Genomic DNA, 24,636 nt, shown 5'->3' with positions numbered 1-24,636 from the left:
AGTGTAAAAGTTGGTATAGCTTAATTACTATCTCATATTTTAGTGTATAAGTTGTCTATTGGATAATGCAATTTTGATGGAAGTAAGTGCGTCTGTCAATAGGAAAAGTTGTTTGGAGTTTTGCAGAAAAGCATAACATATGCGAACAATTATGGTTATAGATGTCCTTGTGCTAGAGGTTTATTGAAAATAGATTATTCTTTACCCAAAAAAAAACAAAAAAGTGAGTTCGGCTCTGCAACAAGGTGGGACTCGATTTAACAAGTGTTAGGTGGCCGTCAGAAGGCTTTTTTTTATTCAAAAAATCCTTCTCAAATGAGTTGGCAACCAAAGATGAAATTTTCTTGTGTGGTGGGTGTGTGTGCAAAGGATTTTTCCGTTTCTGATCTTATAATATACCCCTTTAAAGGTCAACGTTATGCTTTCTGTTGTGATGGTAAAATACTAAATGGCAAGCAAAGTATTTGATATGGTGCTTCAGACTCAAATTTGGGTTGTCTAAATTGTACAATCTAGTATTCATGTCCGGAGGTGTCCTTACCCATCAAAACTTTATAAACTTTCCTTTTAAATTTGAGTTGTCCACAACTTCTACTGGTTCTCATTCTCAAGTATTTGGTTTGATACTCTAAGTTTCGAACTTGTGCTATTGAAATGATTTTTTATTTTTTTTGGGTTTTTTGAACCTAATTGATTAAAAAATGCAATGCACTTTGTATACTGCACGCTAGCTAGCTTGTGTGTGATAACTGTGATTTGCAGGTCTACTGATGATTTTGATTGGCTTTCTTTCTTATACAATCTTGATACAAATAAAACATCAACAGGTGCTACTTACGAAGTATATTTGACAAATGCATTTATGACAGGACTTGGCTATTTAATTGTGGTCTAATAAAAATTTTTGGCTTGTATTAATTTTTTAGTTGATACCACATGCATGAGGATACTTTTCAATTGGGGTCACATACTGCATCAGTTGCTTTGCATGCCCTTCCATGAGGAAAATTATCACGTGCGGAGTCCGGATTCATTCGGAGACGAATCCGTCTGCGCCACGTCACCCGTGGCCTGATGCATCCAGGCGACATGGCGCGTCCGGATTCGCCTCTGGACGGTCCGGACACCACACGTAGTAATCTCTCCCTCCATGAAGACTATGTTGTAGAGCTTGATGTTGTTATTAGTAAGTAGCATAATAAAGTGTTCTTTATTTTTCCTTATGGAGGGTAGTTTATAACTGCTTCTTGTGCTAAGTGGACAGATCATTTCTCCCATCTTTCGTTTTTTTTTCTCCTAGGTTTTGAGTAAAGGACCTCTTCTAATTTGTTTGCTTCCTTAAAATACTTTTTCCTATATGGCCCCATCTCTTTATGTTCTTATGCTAATTAGCCACAACAAACATCATTAAATTGATATTGAATATACTATCAATTGTTTGATTGAAATGCATGCTTCAAATTTAACGCAAATACCGCATCAAAATTGTTCCCAGTATATTTCATCTAAAGCTAATCACAATTAATTACCATTCTTGCTGTGTGCTTCAATGTGATGAATTTTTAAATGAAATGCATGATTCAGCTTTAACTTAAATAGTCCTTCATGTTATATCCATGTTTGTAATTCAAATACTGACAATGATATCAAACAGATTCCAAAAGTTTAAACAATTTGGATAAAAAGGCGATATGAATATGAAGACCAATTTTTTATCATGAGCTTTTTCATGCATACTCTTCTTCTTTTTTTTTCTTTTTGTGAAAGTTGGCATGCATACTCTTCTTAGGGATACTAATAATGCTTACAATATATGATTGTTTAAAGAAATCTTTAAACATACTTATATCTATGGGTTTTGAACAGTCACATGGAAAGTATGTTTCTAATTGTCTAGGTGGATGCGATGGCTACTTTGTAACTCTTTTTACTTATTATTTTGTGATACTTTGACCATTTTCAATTGTTTTTTCTTAGGAAAAAAATATAAGAGCATAGACTGGTAAGAGGTTTTTTGTTGCTTTACATTTCATAAACAGGGATTTCTGCGTCTCATGGGAGCTTGCCACCTCAATCATGACTTGGACATTTGATTTGCTTGTTGTTGGAGTTAATTTGCCCTTTTTCTACAGGAGCGCATTTGACTTGTTGGGTAGAGTTCATTTGATTTTTTTGAGTTGCATTAGATTTTGCTTCTATTGATTGACCACCATCATCATTGAAATCTCTACATGCCAATATTTGCTTATGGTGACCATCAAAATTTGCTTTGAAAAAATTATTATTATTTTGGCATCCTTGTTGCTAGCTCCTAACTTGGAGAAGAAAGATTGATGGATATTATTATGCCATGGCTAGTCGCAAGACACATCAAAACTAATTTAATTAATCTAAATTTGAATTTTATTGTTGCCAGAGCATTTTTTGGAAGTGCCTGTCATGAGCTAACCCATTTTTTATGAGAAATATGCAAGGGTGGGCTAAGACATCACCCACTTTGGCATACGAAATTTGCCACAATTTAACTTGAGTGTGGTGAAAAATAAGTAAAAGTGGGATACGACGACACACTTAAATGTAGGATTTATCTCAATCATGCTCGCCAATAATTGGTAAGAAATGTTTAGCATTCATTATAATGTTTTTTGTAGTATTCATATAATCCTAGGAGAGTTTTTTTTTTCAATTTGAAAACGTATAAAATCAAGGAATACTAGTCACAGAATAATTATAATAATCTATGGATTGATGAGGTGACAGAATAATAATCATAGAATAATTTTATTAGTCTATGGATTAATGAGACGATATGAATAATAACTTAACTTGGATCATTAATGTGGCATGAATTGAGTAAGGAATGTGGAGGATTGCTAGGCTCGGTGGAACATTGATGGAGGAAGAATTCATGTTAGTGGAATTGGTGGAGTTGATATTTCTACATATACCAATGAGCATATTGGTACTTCTAGGATTTGATGTAGGATTCATGATGCTATGGAGTTTGATATTGAAATAGAATGAGAGAAGTTATACTTGATTTTGTAGCAGCCTATGATTTTGCAATAGCTAACTTATGCTTTAAAAAAATGAGAATACTTGGTTAGTTACAAAAGTGGAATCACCAAATCACAAATATATTTCTTCTGACTTATAAATCAATGCATAATCTACTTGCAAAAATTATAGTATGACTCTAAGAGATAGTTGACCACATAATATACGATATTAGCTTTGTATATATTTTTTAAATATAACTAGAAAGCAATAAAAAAATTTGGCTCTGGGGATGGTGGAATTAGTAAGGCGAGAATTTAGTAATCTTTTAAAATAGATTGTTGAGAGATGGAGTTTGAGATAGAAATAGAATGAGAAAAATTATACTTGATTTTGTAGCAAACTATGATTTTGCAATAGTTAACTTATACTTTAAAAAAATGAGAAGAATACTTGGTGGCATAATCTACTTGCAGAAGTGGAATCACTAAATCATAAATATATTTATTCTTACTTAAAAGCAATGCATAATCTACTTGCAAAAATTATAGTATGGCTCTAGGAGATAGTTTGACCACATTATATAGGATAGTAGTTATGGATATATTTCTTAAATATGGCAAGAAAGCAATAAAAATTTTCGGCTCTAGAATAAGGTGGCGGAATTTGCAAGGTGAGAATTTATTAATCTTTTAAAATAGATTGTTGAGAGATTTTGGAATTCTTTAGTTAAGCAAACCTAACATGGGATAAGATGGCTACTTTCATTAAGAGGATTGTTGTAATAGATTTACAAATTTAAAAATCGATTATGCACTGATGAGAAGAATTCATGGTGGAGTGAAGGGATGTTGAAGGTTATTAAGGAAAAGAAATTCACTTTTTGATGGTGGAAAAATTGAATTAGATTGTGGCTTGTTAGGATTATACCAAAAATAGAAGTCCTACAAATAGGAGTTTAAGCAGCTACAACTTTTGAGAAATTAAGGTAAATAAATTCACTTTTGATGGTGAAAAAAATGAATTACATTGAGGCTTATCAGGATTATACTTAAAATAGAAGTCCTGCAAATAGGAGTTTAAGTAGCTACAGCTTTTAAAATAGTGTTGGAAATTGAGAGCCCCTACATTTGGTTGGTTTGAAACTTGTTTCTAGCATTATTACATCAGAGTGAACCAGCCCAAATCTACAGGAAGGATTTATCTGCTCTACATGCATGGTTATTTTATTTTTCATCTTTGCATTGCTTTTATGCTATGAATTTTGTTCGGATTCTGAAAGAGCAAAGCAGATAGTTTTCTAGATTTTGTTCCAGTGCCACGCGTGGTCTGCAATTTGGTGGATATTCTGTGAAACTGAGAGCCATTACTCCCATATGCCACAGCCTTGGTATGTTAAAACTTCCATTTAATTGAACCTATTTGTTTTATAGCTGTAAACTTTTTATTTTGGATTTTGAGTGAATTTAATTATAAACTCACATATATCTTTATACACTATCTTGAACCGGTAACCTCTTTGGTGGAAGCTGAGGCGAAACTCTCAAAGGCAAGGCTTAGGTGGGCATCGTTGACTACTCTATTTTGCAACTTGTTTTTGCAGAAACATTTAAATTGGCCATTAATGATGGCGCAGTGAATGTTATTATTTTGTTTTTACTGAAATTGTTGGAGTATTTTTTGTTTGAGACTTTGTATTTTGGAAATTTTTTATAGAAAGTTAATGTTGGCCTTATCTACTAGCAACCACATTTGTACCAATTTAATTGAAACCTATTTCTTGTTTTTGGTGGGAACAATACTATGATCAGAAGCAATGTCTTCGTTATACTTCAGGTTTGTTTGATACTGTCTTTCTTTTATTTAATTTTTTTTTTAAATAACATTGTTTCATTTATAATAAATATGATTAGAATATTACCTTCATTTTTTGCATGCGCAGTTTTATTATATTGTTATGAACATATGAATTGATTTTTATTTTAGCTATGATTATAATGCGAGTGGAATTTTTATTTGGTGGCAGCGATTGGGAACATTTTTAGACCTATGGTTCTCACTGTGCCATTGTCGTGCTTTTGGTTGGCTTGGCTATGCTTGCTGTTGCACCAGGTATGTTCCATGCGCTTCATATTGGTTGGTTGAAGTTGGAAAATATGTTTTTGAAAAATGACATGTATTAGATTTCATCATTTGGTTGGGATGTAATTTGAAATTAATGCGAGCTTTTAATACTGCAAAAACCATCAAAATATCTAGAAACTACAAATTCAAAGCTTGCGAGGAATTCACTAAGATTTGGTTAGTGATGTATGACCATTCGATTTGATCATCTATCATATGGCTCATCAATATGTATGAAATATTCTTCTTACAAGCATTATAAATACTCCCCCAGGGGGTTAGATGATGGGATATATCCTCAACTTATTTTCTTTCATAAAATTTTTGTTAGGTAACATTCAAGCTAACATTGACTTGGACATCAAATGTCCTTTAGGGGGATAAACTTTTTGCATAGGTTCACCGTTTATTAGCTATGCGTGTGTTGCAAATGTACCCTTGCTAATGATAGCTTCTCTTGAGAAACATGCTCAACTCAGCAATGTCTCCAAAACAATAATTTGTCGCTATCTTGGAAAAGATTATGATAGGAAATAAATGCAATTTCTACCAGATCAGCGAACCACAAGAAGAATTTGGGAAGAAGAACATACCACGAAATTTTGTATTGTAAGAAATACGAAAGAAAATGACAAGATACAATGGATCATCAATTGGAGAGGAGGACCCAACTCTCCCAACCTCTAGACAATGGCTAGATCCCAAACAAAATCCAAGAACTCTCGAAAATTTAGCAAATATATGATACCCTTATCACAAGAAATTTTCTTCCTTAAAGCATACCATCCAAAAGGAAATCTCTAAACATAACTAATATTGAAACCATTGGAATAAAGGGGCCTGTTGGTTCTTAGTTCTATTGTGAAATAGACATTTTGTAGCATCAATTCTACGAATCCTTATTTGGTCTCCTGTTACATGAAAAATATAAATATATAACCATTTAATCATATCCAGATTTTGAACCTTAATTAGCTCCTGCAAGTTTGTGCCTTTACTAGAGGCAAGAGGTAGAAGACTACCTAGTATCAGTCCCTTTGGTGCCAAAAAAGTGGTAGTTATCCTATACGAACCCCCTGAGTTGCTGCCTCTGGTGCCCCTCTCCAGGTGCTTATGCTCCTCCATTAATTGTGCTAGCTCCATAGCCTCCCCAAGTCACAAGGCCTCATCACTCTTAACTGCTTCCCGAATCTCTGTTTTGAGTCCTTTCATGAAGTTCATCTCTAGCACAATCTCAACAAACTACAAAAAATTTTGGGAAGAAGAACACACCATGAAACTTTGTATTGCAAGAAATATGAAAGAAAATAGCAATATATAATGAATCCTCAATTGGAGAGGATTTAACTCTTCCAATAGCCCAAACTAAATCCAATAACTCTCCAAAATTCAGAAAATACATGATACCCTTACCTTAGGAAATTTTCCCCCTTAAAGCATACCATTTAAATGGAAATACCTAAACAACCCCCCCTTTGAAGTTTTCCTCCCAAACCGTATTAAAACCTTCATTCTAAATGCTTTGTGTGTGTGGGGGTTATTCTAGTCCAGGTTGGATCAGTCTAGTGACGGATCCAACAGATCCAATACTTTTTGATTGAGGTGTTCCTTACAGTTACAATCATTTCTCAAGAAAGATGGCATCGCTATCTTGGAAAAGATTATGATAGGAAATAGATGCAATTTCTACCAGATCAGCGAACCACAAGAAGAATTTGGGAAGAAGAACACACCACGAAATTTTTTATTGTAAAAAATACGAAAGAAAATGACAAGATACAATGGATCATCAATTGGAGAGGAGGACCCAACTCTCCCAACCTCTAGACGATGGCTAGATCCCAAACAAAATCCAAGAACTCTCGAAAATTTAGCAAATACATGATACCCTTATCACAAGAAATTTTCTTCCTTAAAGCATACCATCCAAAAGGAAATCTCTAAACAGAACTACTATTGAAACTATTGGAATAAAGGGGCCTGTTGGTTCTTAGTTCTATTGTGAAATAGACATTTTGTAGCATCAATTCTACGAATCTTATTTGGTCTGCTTTACATGAAAAATCTAAATATATAACCATTTAATCATATCCAGATTTTGAACCTTAATTAGCTCCTGCAAGTTTGTGCCTTTACTAGAGGCAAGAGGTAGAAGACTACCTAGTATCAGTCCGTTTGGTGCAAAAAAAGTAGTAGTTATCCTATACGAACCTCCTGAGTTGCTGCCTCTGGTGCCCCTCTCCAGGTGCTTATGGTCATCCATTAATTGTGCTAGCTCCATAGTCTTCCCAAGTCACGAGGCCTCATCACTCTAACTGCTGTCCGAATATCTGTTTTGAGTCCTTTCATGAAGTTCATCTCTAGCACAGTCTCAACAAACTACAATAAAATCCTGGGAAGAAGAACACACCATGAAACTTTGTATTGCAAAAAATATGAAAGAAAATGGCAAGATATAATGGGTCCTCAATTGGAGATGATTTGACTCTTTCAATCTCTAGCCGGCGGCTAGAGCCCAAACAAAATCTAATAACTCTCCAAAATTCAGCAAATACATGATACCCTGAAATTTTCCCCCTTAAAGCATACCATTTAAAAGGAAATACCTAAACAACCCCCCCTTTGAAGTTTTCCTCCCAAACCGTATTAAAACGTTCATTCTAAATGGCTTTGTGTGTGTGGGGGTTATTCTAGTCCAGGTTGGATCAGTCCAGTGACGGATCCAGCAGATTCCAATACTTTTTGATTGAGGTGTTCCTTACGGGTACAATCATCTCTCAAGAAAGATGGCAAACAGGCACAATAGTAGGGAAACCCCTTTGTAGAGGCTACTTAAGTAGGCCTCATCACACTTGATAGCCCTAATGTTAAAAATCTATCCTTAGATCCCTCTCACCTTAAAATTGAGGAAAGAAGCCACCCTCGAGCAATACCTTTGATGATTCTCTCAAAGATTGAGCTCAACATATAGCGAAAAACATAATGTAATGATTGTTTTTCTTTATGAGCTCCATTAATGAGTGGCATTACCCCCATCGGTGCATCAGCTGCAAATTGAGGATCCAACAGATCCAATACTTTTTGATTGAGGTGTTCCTTACAGTTACAATCATTTCTCAAGAAAGATGGCAAGCAGGCACAATAGTAGGAAAACCCCTTGTAAAGGCTACCTAAGTAGGCCTCATCACACTTGATAGCCCTAATGTTAAAAATCTATCCTTAGATCCCTCTCACCTTAAAATTGAGGAAAGAAGCCACCCTTGAGCAATACCTTTGATAATTCTCTCAAAGATTGAGCGCAATATATAGCGAAAAACATAATGTAATGATTGGTTTTCTTTATGAGCTCCATTGATGAGTGGCATTACCCCCATCGGTGCATCACCTGCAAATTGAGGTTTCAGGTCGTTGCTCCAAGAGACAATTGATGGAGGCTAACTTCCAGCTAAGTTGATTAGCTCCTCAAATTTTCATAGGCTATAGGAACCCCCTAATTTTATTACCTTTGGTCCACATTAAGAGTGTCATTGATACTGTAAGTTCATCTCATTCTCATCATTATAAACCCAATAATTTCAAACAGCCAGTTTAAGGAGGGAAATCATATCCTTCCTCTTGCCCCTACTATTCCAACTCATTTACCCCCACACAAATATATTCGTTATGAACTTCGTCATTTTTTATGAATAAAGGATGTGACATCAATCTCCTTCAGTAACATAATCGAGATGAAAGCATTGCCTTTGTTGATCAAATTCTATACCTATTTCAGTTCCATTTAAAATGCGTATTATTGATCTGTAGGAATGGGCCATTGATCCCTACGAATACATTGACCATATGCAAATTCACTGAGCCATTTATAATCCTTAAAATTTTCCTCCAAGTATCAGAGGAAATCCTAGTTGTACACAGGGTATTATCGAATACTTATTTAAATCTTAAATTCTAGGTATTTTAACTTATAATTAAATATCTTTAGAAAATTTTTGGAATAAATATTGAGGGTCATAAATCCTGTTCGTGTAACCTCAAACTTCACCTTTAGATGTAAATTTATGTTATATTATTTGGTTTTGTAATTTTTTTTAATTTTAATTTTTAATAATAGAATACTATGTTATTATGTCTAATATTTGTTTGTGATTTATATTTTCAATAATAGTTATCTCTCATATCATTATTCCACTATTTGTATAAGTACATTATTAGACTCTTTTTACTGATTATTTTGCACTTATGTTAGGATTATGCATCTCTGCCTTAGCTAGGGTTTTGTGACAGCATTCCCCTCTCCCTTGCCATTCTCCACAGTCTCTATGCTTCTTAAGTTCATTGACTCCGGCTACGTTGGAGTTGAGCATTCTACCCCGTGGATAGTTAAAAGTTTCCCCCTCTCCTCATCTTCTTCTATCATGGGCTTGTGACCAATGCTTCGACCTACTACTCTCAGCATGTGATCCCAGCTTACCTACCGTCTCCTTAAACTACATGCTCGTCCCTGATGACTAGGTTTATTTCTCAAATGAAGAGGCGGATGAAGGGACAAAGCTTACCTACCGTCTCCTTCTTCTATCAGAATGCGCCACGTCACTTCTGCGCTTGGTACTGCGGCTTGATACCGTTGATATGACGCATTCTGGTTGGTCTCTGAATAACATTCTGCTGGTCTTTGAACATAATAATTTCTCCTTCAGTGGGCTATGGAATTGGCAAGAGGCCATTTAATGATAATGTTTTTTTTATTTTTTTGTAGTAAATAAAATCTGGATGTTCAAAGTTACCGTTGATCTTTTGTCTCTAGCTGATGGGGTTTCTTAAGTAGCTTTTCTTGTTATGAGGACATGGAAATGTTCATATTCGGCACTCCATGGTTCATTAACAGCAAGCTATTCATATTCAAACCCTCGATGCTGAATTTTGCTCAATGAAGGAGGATTTTAAGAAGCCCCATTTGGATCAAGCTTTCATATCTTCCTCTATGTTGATTTTTGCAAGAGTAAGTTCTCAAAATTCTATATCTTCCTTGCTTTATCATGATCGTTATTAAGACAAAAAGGACATACAACAACCGATTATTTATGAGCGGAAACCATATTCTTGTTCTAACTGTGACATCTTCACCCAAGATGCTAAAAGCTTTCCCCTCCATAGACCCAACAATTTTTTAAATTGGGGCGGGTCAGAAGTAAAAGTTGTACTAGAGGTATTCATTCTAGGGGAATTCCTAATCCTAATTGTAGGGTTGGTTCCTTCTCTTCTTCTCTAATACATGCTCATCCAACTGTCATTACTTCAATATGCCTCCATCCAACACCACCTATAGTGTTGAATCCACTAAATAGGGTATCAAAATTGTCACGGGTCGGGTTCGAGTCGAACCTGAAATTGACCCGACACTAGTTGATCCAATCAGAATCCGATATGTATTTGCATACGGGTCAGCTTTTTTAACCTGAACCCGACCCTCGCAGGTTGCCAAGTTGACCCGACCTGACCCACTGCAGGGTGAGGCGTCAGCTGCTCAACGAGTCGATAGTGTCGGTAGGACTCGACGCGACGGGAGGCACTCGGGACAGGACGGGCACTCAATGCCATGACGACACAGGCTGACGCATTGGCGGGAGACACGATGCGGGCACTTAACGCGACGGCGAGCAGATTCGGCCAACGCGGACATGACGGCTGACAGACCGGGCAGACGCAAGTGTCAGGTGCGGGCGGGAATCAGGATTTTCGATTGCGGCATTTTGTGTACAGCAGGTCGAAATTCTGGTCATTCGCGGGTTTCCGAGTCATCCTGAAACCGACCTAATTTTTGAAATGGACTAGTTTGTTGAACTCGAATCTGACCTGTTTCACCAACGGGTTACCCTCACCCGGAATTTTCAAGTTAGATTCGAGTCGGATTTTTGAGTCGTGTCAAATATTGCTAGCCCAATCACTAAATCTCCGAACTCCCATGGCTTTGGAAAAACCTCCAAGATCCCTCTATCTATTTGCAAAAGACCTCACCCTTGAAGGCGTGTACATCACCTTCAACTACTTTTGATCATTCTCTTTCATCCAATCAGCTTCATCTAAAGCCACTATTCCCTCCATGACTTCTTTCATCTCTACTTTCATTAGCTAATGGTCAGCCTCTTGATACATCAAATTCCATACTTTCTTCTGCTGCATAGGCAAATCCTTTGGTAACTTCTATTGATATCTACAACTTCCCCCAAAATGCTGTCCCTTCTTCCTCCAAGCCGAAGAAGAAGAAAGTAATAAGAAAATTGTCTCAAACTAAGTCACATTCATTCTTATGGAATTTAATACCAAAAACTTTTGCTCTTTTTAAAAAATAAATACAAAACTCATTTTAGTTTCTCGTGCAGCCAATCGCGGATGTTACATGTAGCAGTATTATGTTAAGAATACGTTATTATATGAGGATGATAAAGAATAAGTTTATATGGATTAACTACCTAGATTTGATAGTTCATTCACAAAGAATAAAATGTACAAATTTAGGAAAATGCTATTTATGGCCTTAAATAATCTTATGATAGTATGATTTGGCAGACTCACAAGTGATCAAGGAGGAGATCATGTTCTTTTCATCAAATACATCATGTTTTATAAAGTTTTAATTCTCAATATATATATATATATATAAACCTTTTACATTGGTATAAATTTTGATTTTTTTATTATCATTTACAGTGATTTTTTGTATTGTGATTTAAATAATAATCAATCACTTCTTTGGCTCTTTGGTTGTTGTTCGACTTTGCTCCTTGGACGACATTCCCTTCATATTTGATCTGAAATCACGCCTTGTTCATTCTCTGTTGGATCGGAAGTAACCATGACTACAAGAGTTTGCTCATGCTCGTTGACAAGGTAGGCATCTTTCTTACTTTCACGCACTTCTTGGGCCAAAATCATGTTAAATCCGTCGAATGACAGGATTTAGATTTAGGCGGATTTACGCAGTAAATCTTTAAATCCGGATTTACACGAACTTTTATTTGGTCCGGTGAATGTACGCTCCTCTACGTTCGGCCACCAATATTTTAGTGACATGTAGCATGAAGAAAAGTTGCCGACCCGACCCACTGTTTTTTGGGTTCTAGCACGTGCGTTTTTTTAAATCCTCCCTCCATGACCCCTTCCTCCGCCTTGTCCGCAGCCTCCTCAGCTCCCCATCCCATCCCCTCTGCCTCATCTCCGACTTCTTCTTAGGCTGGACTCTCTCCATCTGTCGCTGCTTCGGCCTCCCCCGCCTAGTCTTCCACGGCATGTCCACCTTCTCCATGTCGCTCACCAAGTCACTCTGGAACAATATTCCCAAAGACGAGCCCTTTTCGGTCGCGGGAGCACCACCGGAGCTCCAGCTCACCTTAGCCGACTTACCAGAAGCCGTGATCAACTCGGTCGATCCGCCCGCTAAACCTCCTCATCGAAACCGAACCGGTGGAGAAGCCCAGCTCCGAGTCGGAGTGCATTCGGTGGCTCGACCTGCAACCCGATGGATCAGTCATCTACATGGCGTTCGGGACGCAGGCGAAGATTTCGGCAATACCGAGCAAATCCTGAGCAATACCGATAAAATCCCTAGCAAATACCGAGTAAATCCTTAGCAATACCGAGCAAATTCTGAGCAAATACTGAGTTGTACCGAGTTTTTTCTAGCAATACCGAGCAAATACCTAGCAATACCGAGCAAATCCTTAGCAATACCGAGCAAATCCTTAGCAAATACTGAGTTGTACCGAGTTTTTTCTAGCAATACCGAGCAAATCCCTAGCAATACCGAGCAAATCCTGAGCAAATACCGAGTTGTACCTAGTTGTACCGAGTTGTAGAAAAGCTCGGTACAACTCGGTATTTGTATAGTTTTGGCCTTGACAGAGCGGTATTTCTTTTTTTTTGCAAAGCAATACCGAGCAAATACCGAGAAAATCGCGAACATAGCATTCCCGGGTTCCGCTCCGGGTCAAGTCGTCGGGCCGTGCGGTAAAGAGTAAGAGCACGTGGCGACATATTATTGGCGACCGAACGTACCTCTACGTCATGTCAGAGGACGTAATAATTGTTCGATTTACACAGGCCTCAAATTACGCAATCTCAAAAAACCGTTAGGCTGGATTTAGCATAAATCCCGCTTTAAATCCAATACCAAACAGCCCCTTACTCTTCCGCTCATTAAATTTGTTTTACACTTTGTCTACAATCATTGTTGAACAAGCACGGGTCCATGACCCGCCCATACCCGAATAATCATATGGGTTCCGAGTACAAAGTTTGTGGACAAATATTGGTGTTTGGGAAAGGACAAATGAAAAAAATTAACAAATAATCGACGACTTAAAAACTATTATAAATAATTTTATTAACAGATCTTAAACTCAAAAACTTAGGTCATTCCAAATAAATAATATTATATGAACTCCTTTACAAGACTATAAATTTGGGGTCACTATTTATTTATAAAATTAATTATAAATTTGTGATGAAACAAAAGTAAAAATTTAAAAAATTAATATGAGTATATATATATATATTTTTCAAAATGAGATATTGATATTTTAATAATTATCAAGGTACAATAAAGTTAATTGAGAAGATTATTTCTCCTCATAGAAAATTTAACAGTAGATATATTTTTTTATTAGCATTTGTAACAATTTTATAATTCTAAAATGTTATATGTTATGTAATAAAGGCCAATTGGTACAAAATAGAAAGCCAGATTTTAAAGAAATGGCCTTTTCCTTAAAATATTATCCATTGATAAGATGCACTATATAAAATTCAAGGTTTTTTTATTCGCAATTTTATCAACAATTTAGTCCTTGGAATATTAGGTGAAGAAGCCAATATGCAAATACCTCAAGGATCTGAACAATCAAGGATAATAAAAATTATGTATGTTGGCTCAAACAAGCTAGTCAAAACTAGTTTGTGATATTAATCAATTAAATGTTGAATACAATCTCCTCAAAAAAGAACGACAAAGGGTTCATCTTAGTTTTAATATATGTTGATGACGTTCTATTAGTAGGGGAATATATAAGAGAAATAATATCTTTAAAATAAATCCTTCGACATAAAGGATATGGGCTGACCCATTCATTTTCTTGGGATCGAGGTTGCACGTTCATCTCAAGAAGTCTTTTTATGCTTGTGAAAGTATTGCTAGACATTTTTTACGACATGGAGATGTTAGGTTGTCAACTAACAAAAAATATTAATGGAACAAAACACAAAATTTGGATATGAAAAGTCGGAGTTTTGTAAAGATTACATTGTCCACTAATGTCTTGTAGGGGAGTTGTTGTATATCTAACTGTTACTTGTTATGAATTTCTTGGAGTAAGAGCTCTTATTGAGCTTCTTGGAAGAGAGAGAGAGAGAGAGAGAGAGAGAGAGAGAGAGAGAGAGAGCTTCATTCATTCATCTTGGGGCACCCTTAATTACAACACATAAACATATTTATAGGCATAACCTAATCTAAAATTAGACCAATATCTAATATTATTAACTGGATATTATGTTTGCCTCTCAGTCAATTCCTATAAAAGCTTCACACAAAACTCATCTTGATGTTGCTCTATGCATATTAAGATATTTGAAAGGCCACCCCAACAAAGGAATTCTGCTTGAAGCTTCAAGGCATTTCTATTTAGGTTTCGTTTGGGACGGTTTTTTTACTGCTTCTTGAAGCTGCTTTCTAGTACAAAAATTAATTTTTTGTACTAGAAAGCAGCTTCAAGAAGCAGTAAAAAAGCCGTCCCAAATGAAGCCTTAATTTCATACATTAATTCTGATTTGATCAAATGCCCCCATCACTTGACATCTAACAATTGGCTATTTCAGTTTTATCATGGAAAATGAAGAAACAATATGATATCATATCTTGTTTGTCTGTCAAAGTAGAGTGTTGAGTCATAGCCCAAATGGCAAGTGAGATATGATGGCTAAATTACTTGTTAACCAACTTTGGCATTTTCCCTTAGAATCTAGCCATCATGCGTTGCAATAACCTCGTGATTATTCACATTGACGTTAATCATGTTTTTCATTTGCGCCCCAAACATATTGAAATGGACTGTCACTCCATTCGTGAGAAAACTCAACGAGTTTCAACTCAAACATCTCATATCTTGACCACCAACAGCGAAATTGTTGATGCTTTGACCAAACGATTGGGGAGCGAAACACAAGACCGCTATGACATTGATAAGTTGGTTTTGATCAACAAGATGCTTTCACCAAATATCTTTTTATTGTGTTGTTTTTCAGATTGTAATTGATACGGCATCACAAAATTAGCTTGATAGGGCACGAATCTCGAGGCAAAAGCTAGTTGGAAACTTAAAAAATTAATTTCGGGAGCACCCGAACTCCGATTTCAGCCAGCTTATAGTCAAACTGAGCGTCTCGGAAATACGAACCCAACGACACCAAGATCAAACCAAACCGAGCCCAAATGAGTCTGAATCAAGGACCCGAAGCGCTGTAGGAAGGTTCAAACCGCAATTTGAGTTACCAAACGGTCTCCGATTTTAACGAGCTTATACTCGATTCGAGCGGATCGACGAGACGAATTCAACGAGCCCAAGATCGCTGAATTCCGACATTATTAAGATCTTCAAATGTCCAATGAATGGTGCACGATTGAAGGGTTCAATATCGGCTGTCCATTCAAACCACTCCCTATTTGCTCATGATCTCACCCATATTTACGAACTATGCCACTCCAGAAAAAGTATAAATAGAGCCCTCATTCTTCACAAGGGGGACTCAAGTGAAGAGAGAGAAGAAGAAGAGAAGGAGGAGAAGGAAGAAGCTCCTCCTCGACCACCGCCGGAGCTCTTCCCGCCGCCTGAAGACGCCGAAACTCTGCTGGATTTTCGGGAAACACAGGGAATTTGTAGAACTTTGTAAATTTGCTTCAAGTTGTAATCTGATCGTCCCGATTTGTGGGACGAATCAGTTTCTTGTAATTTACAGAAACACTAGTGGAATTTTACAACTGGGCGAGGCCTCGTGATTTTTTCCCTTTTTGGGTTTTCCACGTAAAAACTCTGGTGTTCATTTCTCTTTTCGGTTTGTGTGCTGAGTACTCGTGCAACGCTAAGACGAATTTACAAACTCTACCGCCGCGTATATTCTAGCACGCAACAATAATTATTATTTTTATTTCATTACTATTTTTTTAGTACTTTCAAAAAAAAATTATACAAAAAAGTTATTTTTTATTGCAATTTTAAAAAATTATATTATCTACAATAATTCTATCAAACAACAAAAAAATAATCTCAAACAAAACAAATCCATGATGCACCACTTTGCCTTTCAGCGCCTCTCGATAAAAAATATAGAAATCATAAAAAAAATTAATATAATGTCATATAATAATAATCAAATAAAAAATAAATCATTATTAAATGAGTATTATTAATAAATTATTTATTAAATTATAAATAAACATATTTATGAACTTAAATAAATAAAGGAATTAGTGTTCAAATTTATTTGTTGATATTATAAGTTTTTAGCAGTTTATTGAAATATGTTCAACTTTATAAATAATAAATGAAGTATTATATAAATAAATATTAAATTGTTGGTAGGGTGCATTTGTTCTTATGCCCGTTCGGGTCTATTATCCGGGTGTTCGTTCGGGCCAGCCCTGACCGGCCCATTAGCACCTTCACCTTCTCTGCTGTTGCGGGCGGCGACCTCAACTCCATGGCCGAAGCCAGAAATCTCGCGATCGCCTTCAATTATTTGAGATTAAAAAATTGGGCATCGCGTCAACGTTAACTAATTGAAAAAGTCGCGAAAATGCTGGCAACCTCGAGCTCTTTCTTTCCGGATCTTTCTATTAATTGTAGAACTGTGATCCATTTGATCCCAGCTGCAACAAGAAGCTCCGTCTTCTTCTCTCTCTAAAAATCTGAGTTTGGCTGCAGAGCTCCCTTGACCTCCATAAATGGCGACGAAGGTTTACATTGTGTAAGCGTTGACTATTGTTGATCTCTTTTCTTTCCAATATTCTCATTCCTTTTTTCTCCGCGTGCTTTTGTTTATTTGAGGGAGATCCATCTGTAAGATTTGATGAAAGATTAGTTGGGAAGAAAACTTTATCAATTGTTATTTTTTTTATTTTTTAGATCACTTATCAGGTTAAACTGTGGTTTGTACGAATCAGTAGATCTTGCGCATCAGCTGTTTGTGGAATTGCCTGAACGGATATACCATGCTCTATTACCTTGTTACTGACCCTCCTTCCATCTGCCTTCATTTTGCAATCAATTCTTTTGCACCGACGAATGCTTTCAGTTACCCTCACTTGTCATCGCAGAATAAACTTTAAGCAACATGTGCTTTCTTTGCAAATTGCAATACAATCTGCTATAATTTTGACAAAAGATTTAACTCTTTCTATAGTCCGAAAATTCAATCCAGTGCAAAAAAGCTTTTTTAATCATATTGGGATATCGCCCCTCAATTTCAGAGATCTTATGAAATTTTTGTGATAGCATTCGAACAATCACTTAAAGCCATAAAATGCTTCCTAAATTTTTTCATGCTCTAAATTATTATTTATCATTTGAATTAAATGTCTAAAGTTTTAATTAGGTATTACTCAACTTATGGGCATGTTGAGAAACTTGCTCACGAGATATTGAAGGGTGCCTCTTCAGTTGAAGGTGTGGAAGCTAAGCTGTGGCAGGTCAGTACTTTATTGTATGCCATGGTATTGTTTTACTAATAACTCAAACAGAGGAAATATTTGTGGTTTGTGCTTTTTGGGTCGATTGGACTAAGATTTACTTGTAAGTTTGCTTGCCAGACTTGGGGATATTCTGTTTTGAGGATCTGTTAGTGTTTTTATCGAAATATTTGGTGGGTTTTTGGTTGATTTTAAGGTATTGGTTTGGTTTTATTTTATGATGTGAATTTCTACCCCTTTTCCGTTGATACAATCCAGACTCCAGCAGCCCAATTTGTCTGATTTTGATTTTGGAGAATTTTACCACTTAATATCGGTTTTTTTATCATGAAAAAAATAATTGAATTTCAAGTTATATGATTTACTTTTATTGAGTCGATTCGTGGTTAAGTTGGTCATCCATCTTGATTGGTAAGACCTACAAAACACTTTGTGCTAAATTAAAAGAGGAGTGCTCCTCCAACTTCAATTAAATTCAACTTAACTAAGGATGATAATGAGTTGAATTCAAGTGAGTTGCACTTGAATCGAATTCAAATTAACTTAGCTTAGCTCAATTTGAACTCAACTCGAAATGCTCAATTTAAACGGGCTTAAAAACAATTTAAAGTTATTCAAAATAGTAAAAATAGAATGTTGGAGGGAGGCATTGAACCTTGGATGAGCTGTATAAAACACCAAACAAATGGAACAGTAATTGGTTTGTATTAGTATTATATTAAATAAATATATATAAAATAAAATACTTTTTGGCATAGTAAAATCAAAATGGAGCAAAATTTTATCATAATCAATCCACATCTTTTACAAATTTTAATTATTATATTTTGTAGAAATTAAAGTTCGAGCAATTAAAAAAGATGATGAAAAGAACTGGCTTAGATGACGGACTAAGCAAGAATGGGCTTTGTGAATTTTATTTTTTTTGGAATGCTCAGTTGAATTGTATCTCTGTCTTTTTGTATATTTACCGCTTCCTCTGTCCTGATATTCTTTACTGTTCACTAAAAAAAAAAAGAATTTTATGCTTAGCTGTAACTTCCAAATATATAATGAATTGGAAGCCTTGAATATCTCATTGAAGAAAGGAGTCTATTTTTTTAAAATCTTTTATTTTGAGAAAGAAATTGATTTTGTTTCTAGCTTTTCAGTACTACGCATTGATTAGGGGTGTTTATGAGCTACAAATAAACAAATGAAGTTCAGTTCATAAAATATTTCAGTGTTAATTTTTTTTTATTTCTTAATGTTTTATTATTTTCTTTATATGTTTAATTTGTTGTTATTTGACTTCTATATGTACATATTAAAGAGCTTTTAAGGGTCTGCTCATGAATATGAAACCTTTATATGTTTTCAATTAATTAACGAATTGAGTAAAAATATTGTATTCATATTGTCTCCTTAGTTAAGAAGCTAGCCAAATGCGAGCTGTTTAACAAGTGAAACACAAATTATTCACAAAACTTGAACGAGATGGACGCCCTTAATATTGACGGAATTAGCAAACAAACATTCTAAATTGTGAACTGTATTTGATATATATTACCGATATTTCTTTGTCCATTTGATCAAATGTGGCCCAGATTTACAATTACTTCTTTGATAGGTTCCAGAAACGCTCCCAGCAGAAGTGCTTGGCAAGTTAGGTGCACCTCCCAAGAGTGATGTGCCAGTCATCACAGCCAGCGAACTTCCTGAAGCTGATGGGTTTATCTTTGGTTTCCCCACTAGATTCGGAATGATGGCTGCACAATTCAAAGCGTTCTTTGATTCCACTGGTGGCCTGTGGAGAACTCAACAGCTTGCAGGCAAGCCTGCTGGTATCTTTTTCAGCACTGGTTCTCAGGGGGGTGGCCAAGAGACTACTGCGTAAGCATTTTTGATTGAGCAAAACTGTTAACGATATCATGATATCTTGCCAATTTTATAATTGACAAAATATGCATCTCAAATTTATGATCTTGGAGAACAATTTTCCACTTCAACCATCGGACCAGGGATCCGTTCACACCTGATCTTGCCAATTTCTAGAGAAATTGTTCCGTGCGGAGTTCGAACGATAAAGAACTGTCCGGATGTGAGTGTACACAGTATGCACACTGTGTACACTCACATCCAAACGGTCTTTTACCATCCGGACTCCGCACAGAATAATTTCTCCAATTTCTGAAACCTTTTTTTACAATCACTATGAAAGTTCAGGTGTCATTGACTGCTGCTTTTTTGTCTGTTTTCAGCTTGACCGCTATAACTCAGCTGGTTCACCATGGAATGATCTTTGTGCCAGTTGGCTATACTGGAGGAGCTGGAATGTTTGAGTTGGAGAAGGTGAGAGGTGGCTCTCCTTATGGTGCTGGAACTTTAGCTGGGGATGGATCGAGGCAGCCTTCTGAGCTTGAACTGCAGCTTGCATTTCATCAGGGTCAGTATTTTGCCGGCATTGCAAAGAAGTTTAAGGCCTCTGCTTGAACTCTCTATATGAACTAAATTTGCGGTTCTGCATGCTTCTATTTCTGTTGTTCTTCCCTTTGATTTTCTCCTGAAAGTTCTCATAAAGAATAACTTGCTCGCATTGTACTTGTGATTTCTTGGTAGAGCTGCTTTTCAAATGGTACCAGCTGAGGAAATGAATGAAATTTGGGATTGGATTTGGTTCATTTGGGACTACTCTTTTGCTAACCATTAAACCACGTGAAAGCTATGAATTATTCTATTTGGATGGAGACAATCTAAAACAATGCTTTAATAAACTAAATAGTAAAAAAAGATCTAAGAAAAATCTATAAAGCTACAATCTTGAATATCATACCAAACTCCAAAAGGGTCTATTAAGGCCTCACCCTTCCATCTTTTCAACATCAAAGGCATTAGAATGTGTTTGTTTTAAGGCTCTATTTCATTTAAAAAGTCAAAAGTAATGGAACAATTTTAACCTATATTTTATTCCTAAGTGAGTTTATATGTGGAGAGACTTTAGCTCATTCATATCTAAAATTTGTTATAGATGTAGAACCACTATAGCAACCCTAACTCAAAATATTACTTTTAGTTGAACAACCCTAGCTTATGTTGTTTTTGAATCTAAGACCTTTGATTGGAGAGGTTTGGACCTAATTTATTCTTACATGCTAGAATCTGATGATAATATGAATTTTGCATATGCAAACTTAGGTTTCATTTGAGGCAGCTATTTTATTGTTTTCTAAAGCTATTTTTTAGGAAAAAAAATTCTTGAATTTGAAAATTCTGTGCTAAGAACTATTTTAGAAGGCAGTAAGAAAATTGTCCTAAATGAAGCCAAGGAGTTCTAAGAGTACACGGTGATGAAGTGGCAACAACCTATTTTTGACTCTTATTAAAAGGAAAATCAATGGATGGTGGCTCTGCTCAGATCTACAGCATCTTGAAAAGTAAGGGCAATGGAATAGATTTAGCCTATCTCAATCATGAGATATTATTCTGTGCGGATGCCAAACACAGCTCTACATTCAGAGGCGAATCAGGTGCAGCCACGTCAGCGGTACCGAGTCACGGTACCGAACGAAGGGTGACATGATGCATATTAGTTGGTCTCTGGATGACGTTCGGCGTCTGCACAGAATAATTTCTCCTCATTCATTTCCTTAAGGGAGATGGCAAAGAGGCACTACAAAAAAAAATCTATAATTATCGGATTTTCTGTTTGTAAAAACGTAAAATTCATTGGAAATTAGAATTTTGGTTGATTTATCAAAATAAAACATTAGTTAGTAATATAATTGATTGCTATTCTGTCAGTATTTCTATGAATAAATGACAGAATATTCATCACTATTTGGATGGAAAAAAAATCGTCGAAATAAGAAGGTATGGACTAACAATTTGTTAGTACATCCTTTGAAATTTTTGTTGGTATAAAGCTATACAGATGGAATTTTAAGAAATTTTTATTAAAAATTATATTGATTTTCTATTGAAATTTTGTCAAAAACTCATTTTCCTATGAATTTTCTATCATATATTTATTTTTCCTGATAAATTGGTTGTTAGCATGCATATTATTTTTATTTATATTCATTGAATAAATGTATGGGTTTCAAATAACCTAGTATATTTTTTTATCAACCTTATTATATTTAAATGTTTTCAAGAAAGGATAAGTCCCCAGTGAAGTAAAATAGTTATTTTATTATTAGAGGTATTTTTTACTATTATGTACGGGCTCTTTCGTAATTGCTGCGAACTTAGAATTCACGGCGATATATTAGAGAGATTATTTGTCTTAGCAATGGACGAAAATTTAACGTACAACTGTCAATAGAGAAAAACAAAAAATTTTATGTGAAAAATCCTAAAAAGAAAAAAATCATGAGGTTAGCCCAGCTAAAATGGTGTTGGGGATGAGGAGTAAACACCACAATAATAAAGCAACAAGAACGCATAAGCAAACGAAAAGTAAATGACACCATGAAATAGGGAAAAAATCTAAAATATTTTTTTTTTCAAAATAGGGAAAAAATCATAGAGCCACATCACACCAAGAAATCCACTTTGAAAATTAGAAGAAATAAATATAGATCTCTCCTCTATCGTTCTCTCCTCTCCCGTTCTCTCCTTTCTTCTCTTCTCACATGCACATTCTCTATATCTAACAATATAGAAATATAAGAGAAAGTCAAGTAAATAATCCCAAGGGACGCAACCTTAAAAAAAAAGAGAAAGAAAATTGTCGAGTTCGAGGCGATAAAATAACCCGATTAGCACAATTAGATTTCACACATAACAAATGATTGAACTGTTAGAATAATTAAATATATTAATTATGCGAGACGTCGCAATAATTATTTAAGAATATATATTTAATTATATAAATCATTATGTGGCCCATATATTTGAATTATTACAATTTAATTATTTATGTTTAAATCTTATTGGTCAAGAAAAGATAATTTGATCATTCGTTTATGGACCATTTGATCAAATAACTCATATGAGCGGTTATTATAAAATAACTCGTTTGAGTTATTATAAAATAACTCCTATGACTTATTTTATGAGTTATTGTAAAATAACTCTCATGAGGGATTATTATGAAAAATCCGTAGGAAATAATTATTGGTCTTCTCTCTCTCTCATAAGGAGGAGTTATCTTACTCCATAGATGATTAACTCATGATAGAAGAAAGTGAAGGGAGAAGGGAGAGAAACCGTAGTTCAAAATTCGATGAATTCAAAATGAATCAAGGTATGTTTTTCTTCCGATTAAAGATTGTAAAAATCATCTTGTTTTAAGATCTTGAGGATTTAAGTCTTATGTAAATTCAAGTTTCATTTTTGTTTCAATTTCTTTTACATAAATTATGATGCAAGTTCTTGCAAGAGTTAGAGAACTCCATTAAGTCTTACATGTGGTATCAGAGCATGGTTGAAAACTAGTGATTTTCCATTTAAGTTTTTCTTTAATTTCTTCGATGATTATTTCTAATGAAATCGAATTCATATTATTTGTTATCGATTTCAATTATTGAATCATATTTTGTCTCGATTAATTCATGGCAAATTAATTATGTTTCTATTTTGCTTTTGGAAATAATTTATATTATTTTATTATGAATGGATTTGTCATATGAAAGTTAATGACATAAATCCATTTTTTTGCATTTAAAGAGATTTTGTTTGTATATGTAATTATATACATTAAGTATTTTCCTTATGTATTTCATTTATTTGAAATAATAATCATCATAATTATTTAATTTGATATTTGTATCAAACATAGTTTGTTAATCAACAAAGTGATCAAACTAGAAAGTTTTCATAAATATCAATTAGATAATATTTAATTACTCATGAGTATGCGATGCTATTAACAGAATGACATAATGTTATATAAAATTTTTATCACGAGTAATTAACATTCCTGCTACAAAATATTTAAGAATCGTCCAAAGGTTGATTAGTCATTTTGTACTATTGGATATAAATATGATAAATTATCATACTTAATTAAATATATTTAGTATATCCAAAGATAACAAATATATTTAATTGGAATATGTATAATTATCAATTATGAGAATTTTATTTTAAGCATCAATTATGATTATCATTGTATATTGTAGTATCACCCAAAGGAGAACTTCAATATACATTTTATTGATTAATGAAATGTTATCTGAATCTATTTTATGTTTTAAATTTAATTTTCAAATCATCGATATGTGAGAGTCTTGTATTTTATTTTGCAGCATCTAATTCTGTAATTCTTCATTCGCAAGCTTCATCTATTATAAAGTTCAATGGGCTTAATTATTCTGAATGGAGTGAACAAATCCAGTTTCATTTAGGTGTTTTGGATCTGGATTTTGCACTACTTAATGATAAGCCTACTGCTCTTATTGATACAAGCAGTGCTGAAGAAAGATCTTTTCATGAAGCTTGGGAAAGATCAAATAGATTAAGCCTAATGTTTATGCGGATGACTGTAGCAGACATTATTAAGCCAACACTTCCAATAACAGATAATGCTAAAGAATTTATGAAGTCTGTGGAGAATGTTTCTCAATCTGAGTCTGCTGATAAGTCACGTGCTGGAACGTTAATGGTTATGTTAACCACCATGAAATTTGATGGTTCTCGTACTATTTATGAGCACATTACTGAAATGACTAATATAGCAGCAAGATTGAATACTATGGGAATGAAAGTGAGTGAAAACTTTCTTGTACAGTTTATTATAAATTTATTGCCGCCTGAATATGGTCCATTCCAAATTAATTATAATACTATTAAAGATAAAT

General features: G+C 34.8%; 1 protein-coding gene across 1 annotated transcript; it reads left to right on the top strand.

The window, feature by feature from the left end:
• Nucleotides 1-16,757: 16,757 nt before the first annotated feature.
• Nucleotides 16,758-20,514, top strand: LOC110113039 (NAD(P)H dehydrogenase (quinone) FQR1). The gene is made up of 4 exons (XM_020845458.2): nt 16,758-17,133; nt 17,761-17,854; nt 19,464-19,726; nt 20,095-20,514. The coding sequence occupies exons 1-4, from the start codon at nt 17,111-17,113 to the stop codon at nt 20,324-20,326; spliced, it is 612 nt and encodes a 203-aa protein (XP_020701117.1). The 5' UTR covers nt 16,758-17,110; the 3' UTR covers nt 20,327-20,514.
• The last annotated feature ends 4,122 nt before the right edge of the window (nt 20,515-24,636 follow it).

The sequence above is a fragment of the Dendrobium catenatum genome, unplaced genomic scaffold (assembly GCF_001605985.2).
Source record: "Dendrobium catenatum unplaced genomic scaffold, ASM160598v2 original_scaffold_232032, whole genome shotgun sequence".
Taxonomy (NCBI): domain Eukaryota; kingdom Viridiplantae; phylum Streptophyta; class Magnoliopsida; order Asparagales; family Orchidaceae; genus Dendrobium; species Dendrobium catenatum.
This window is presented reverse-complemented; position numbering and strand designations above follow the sequence as displayed.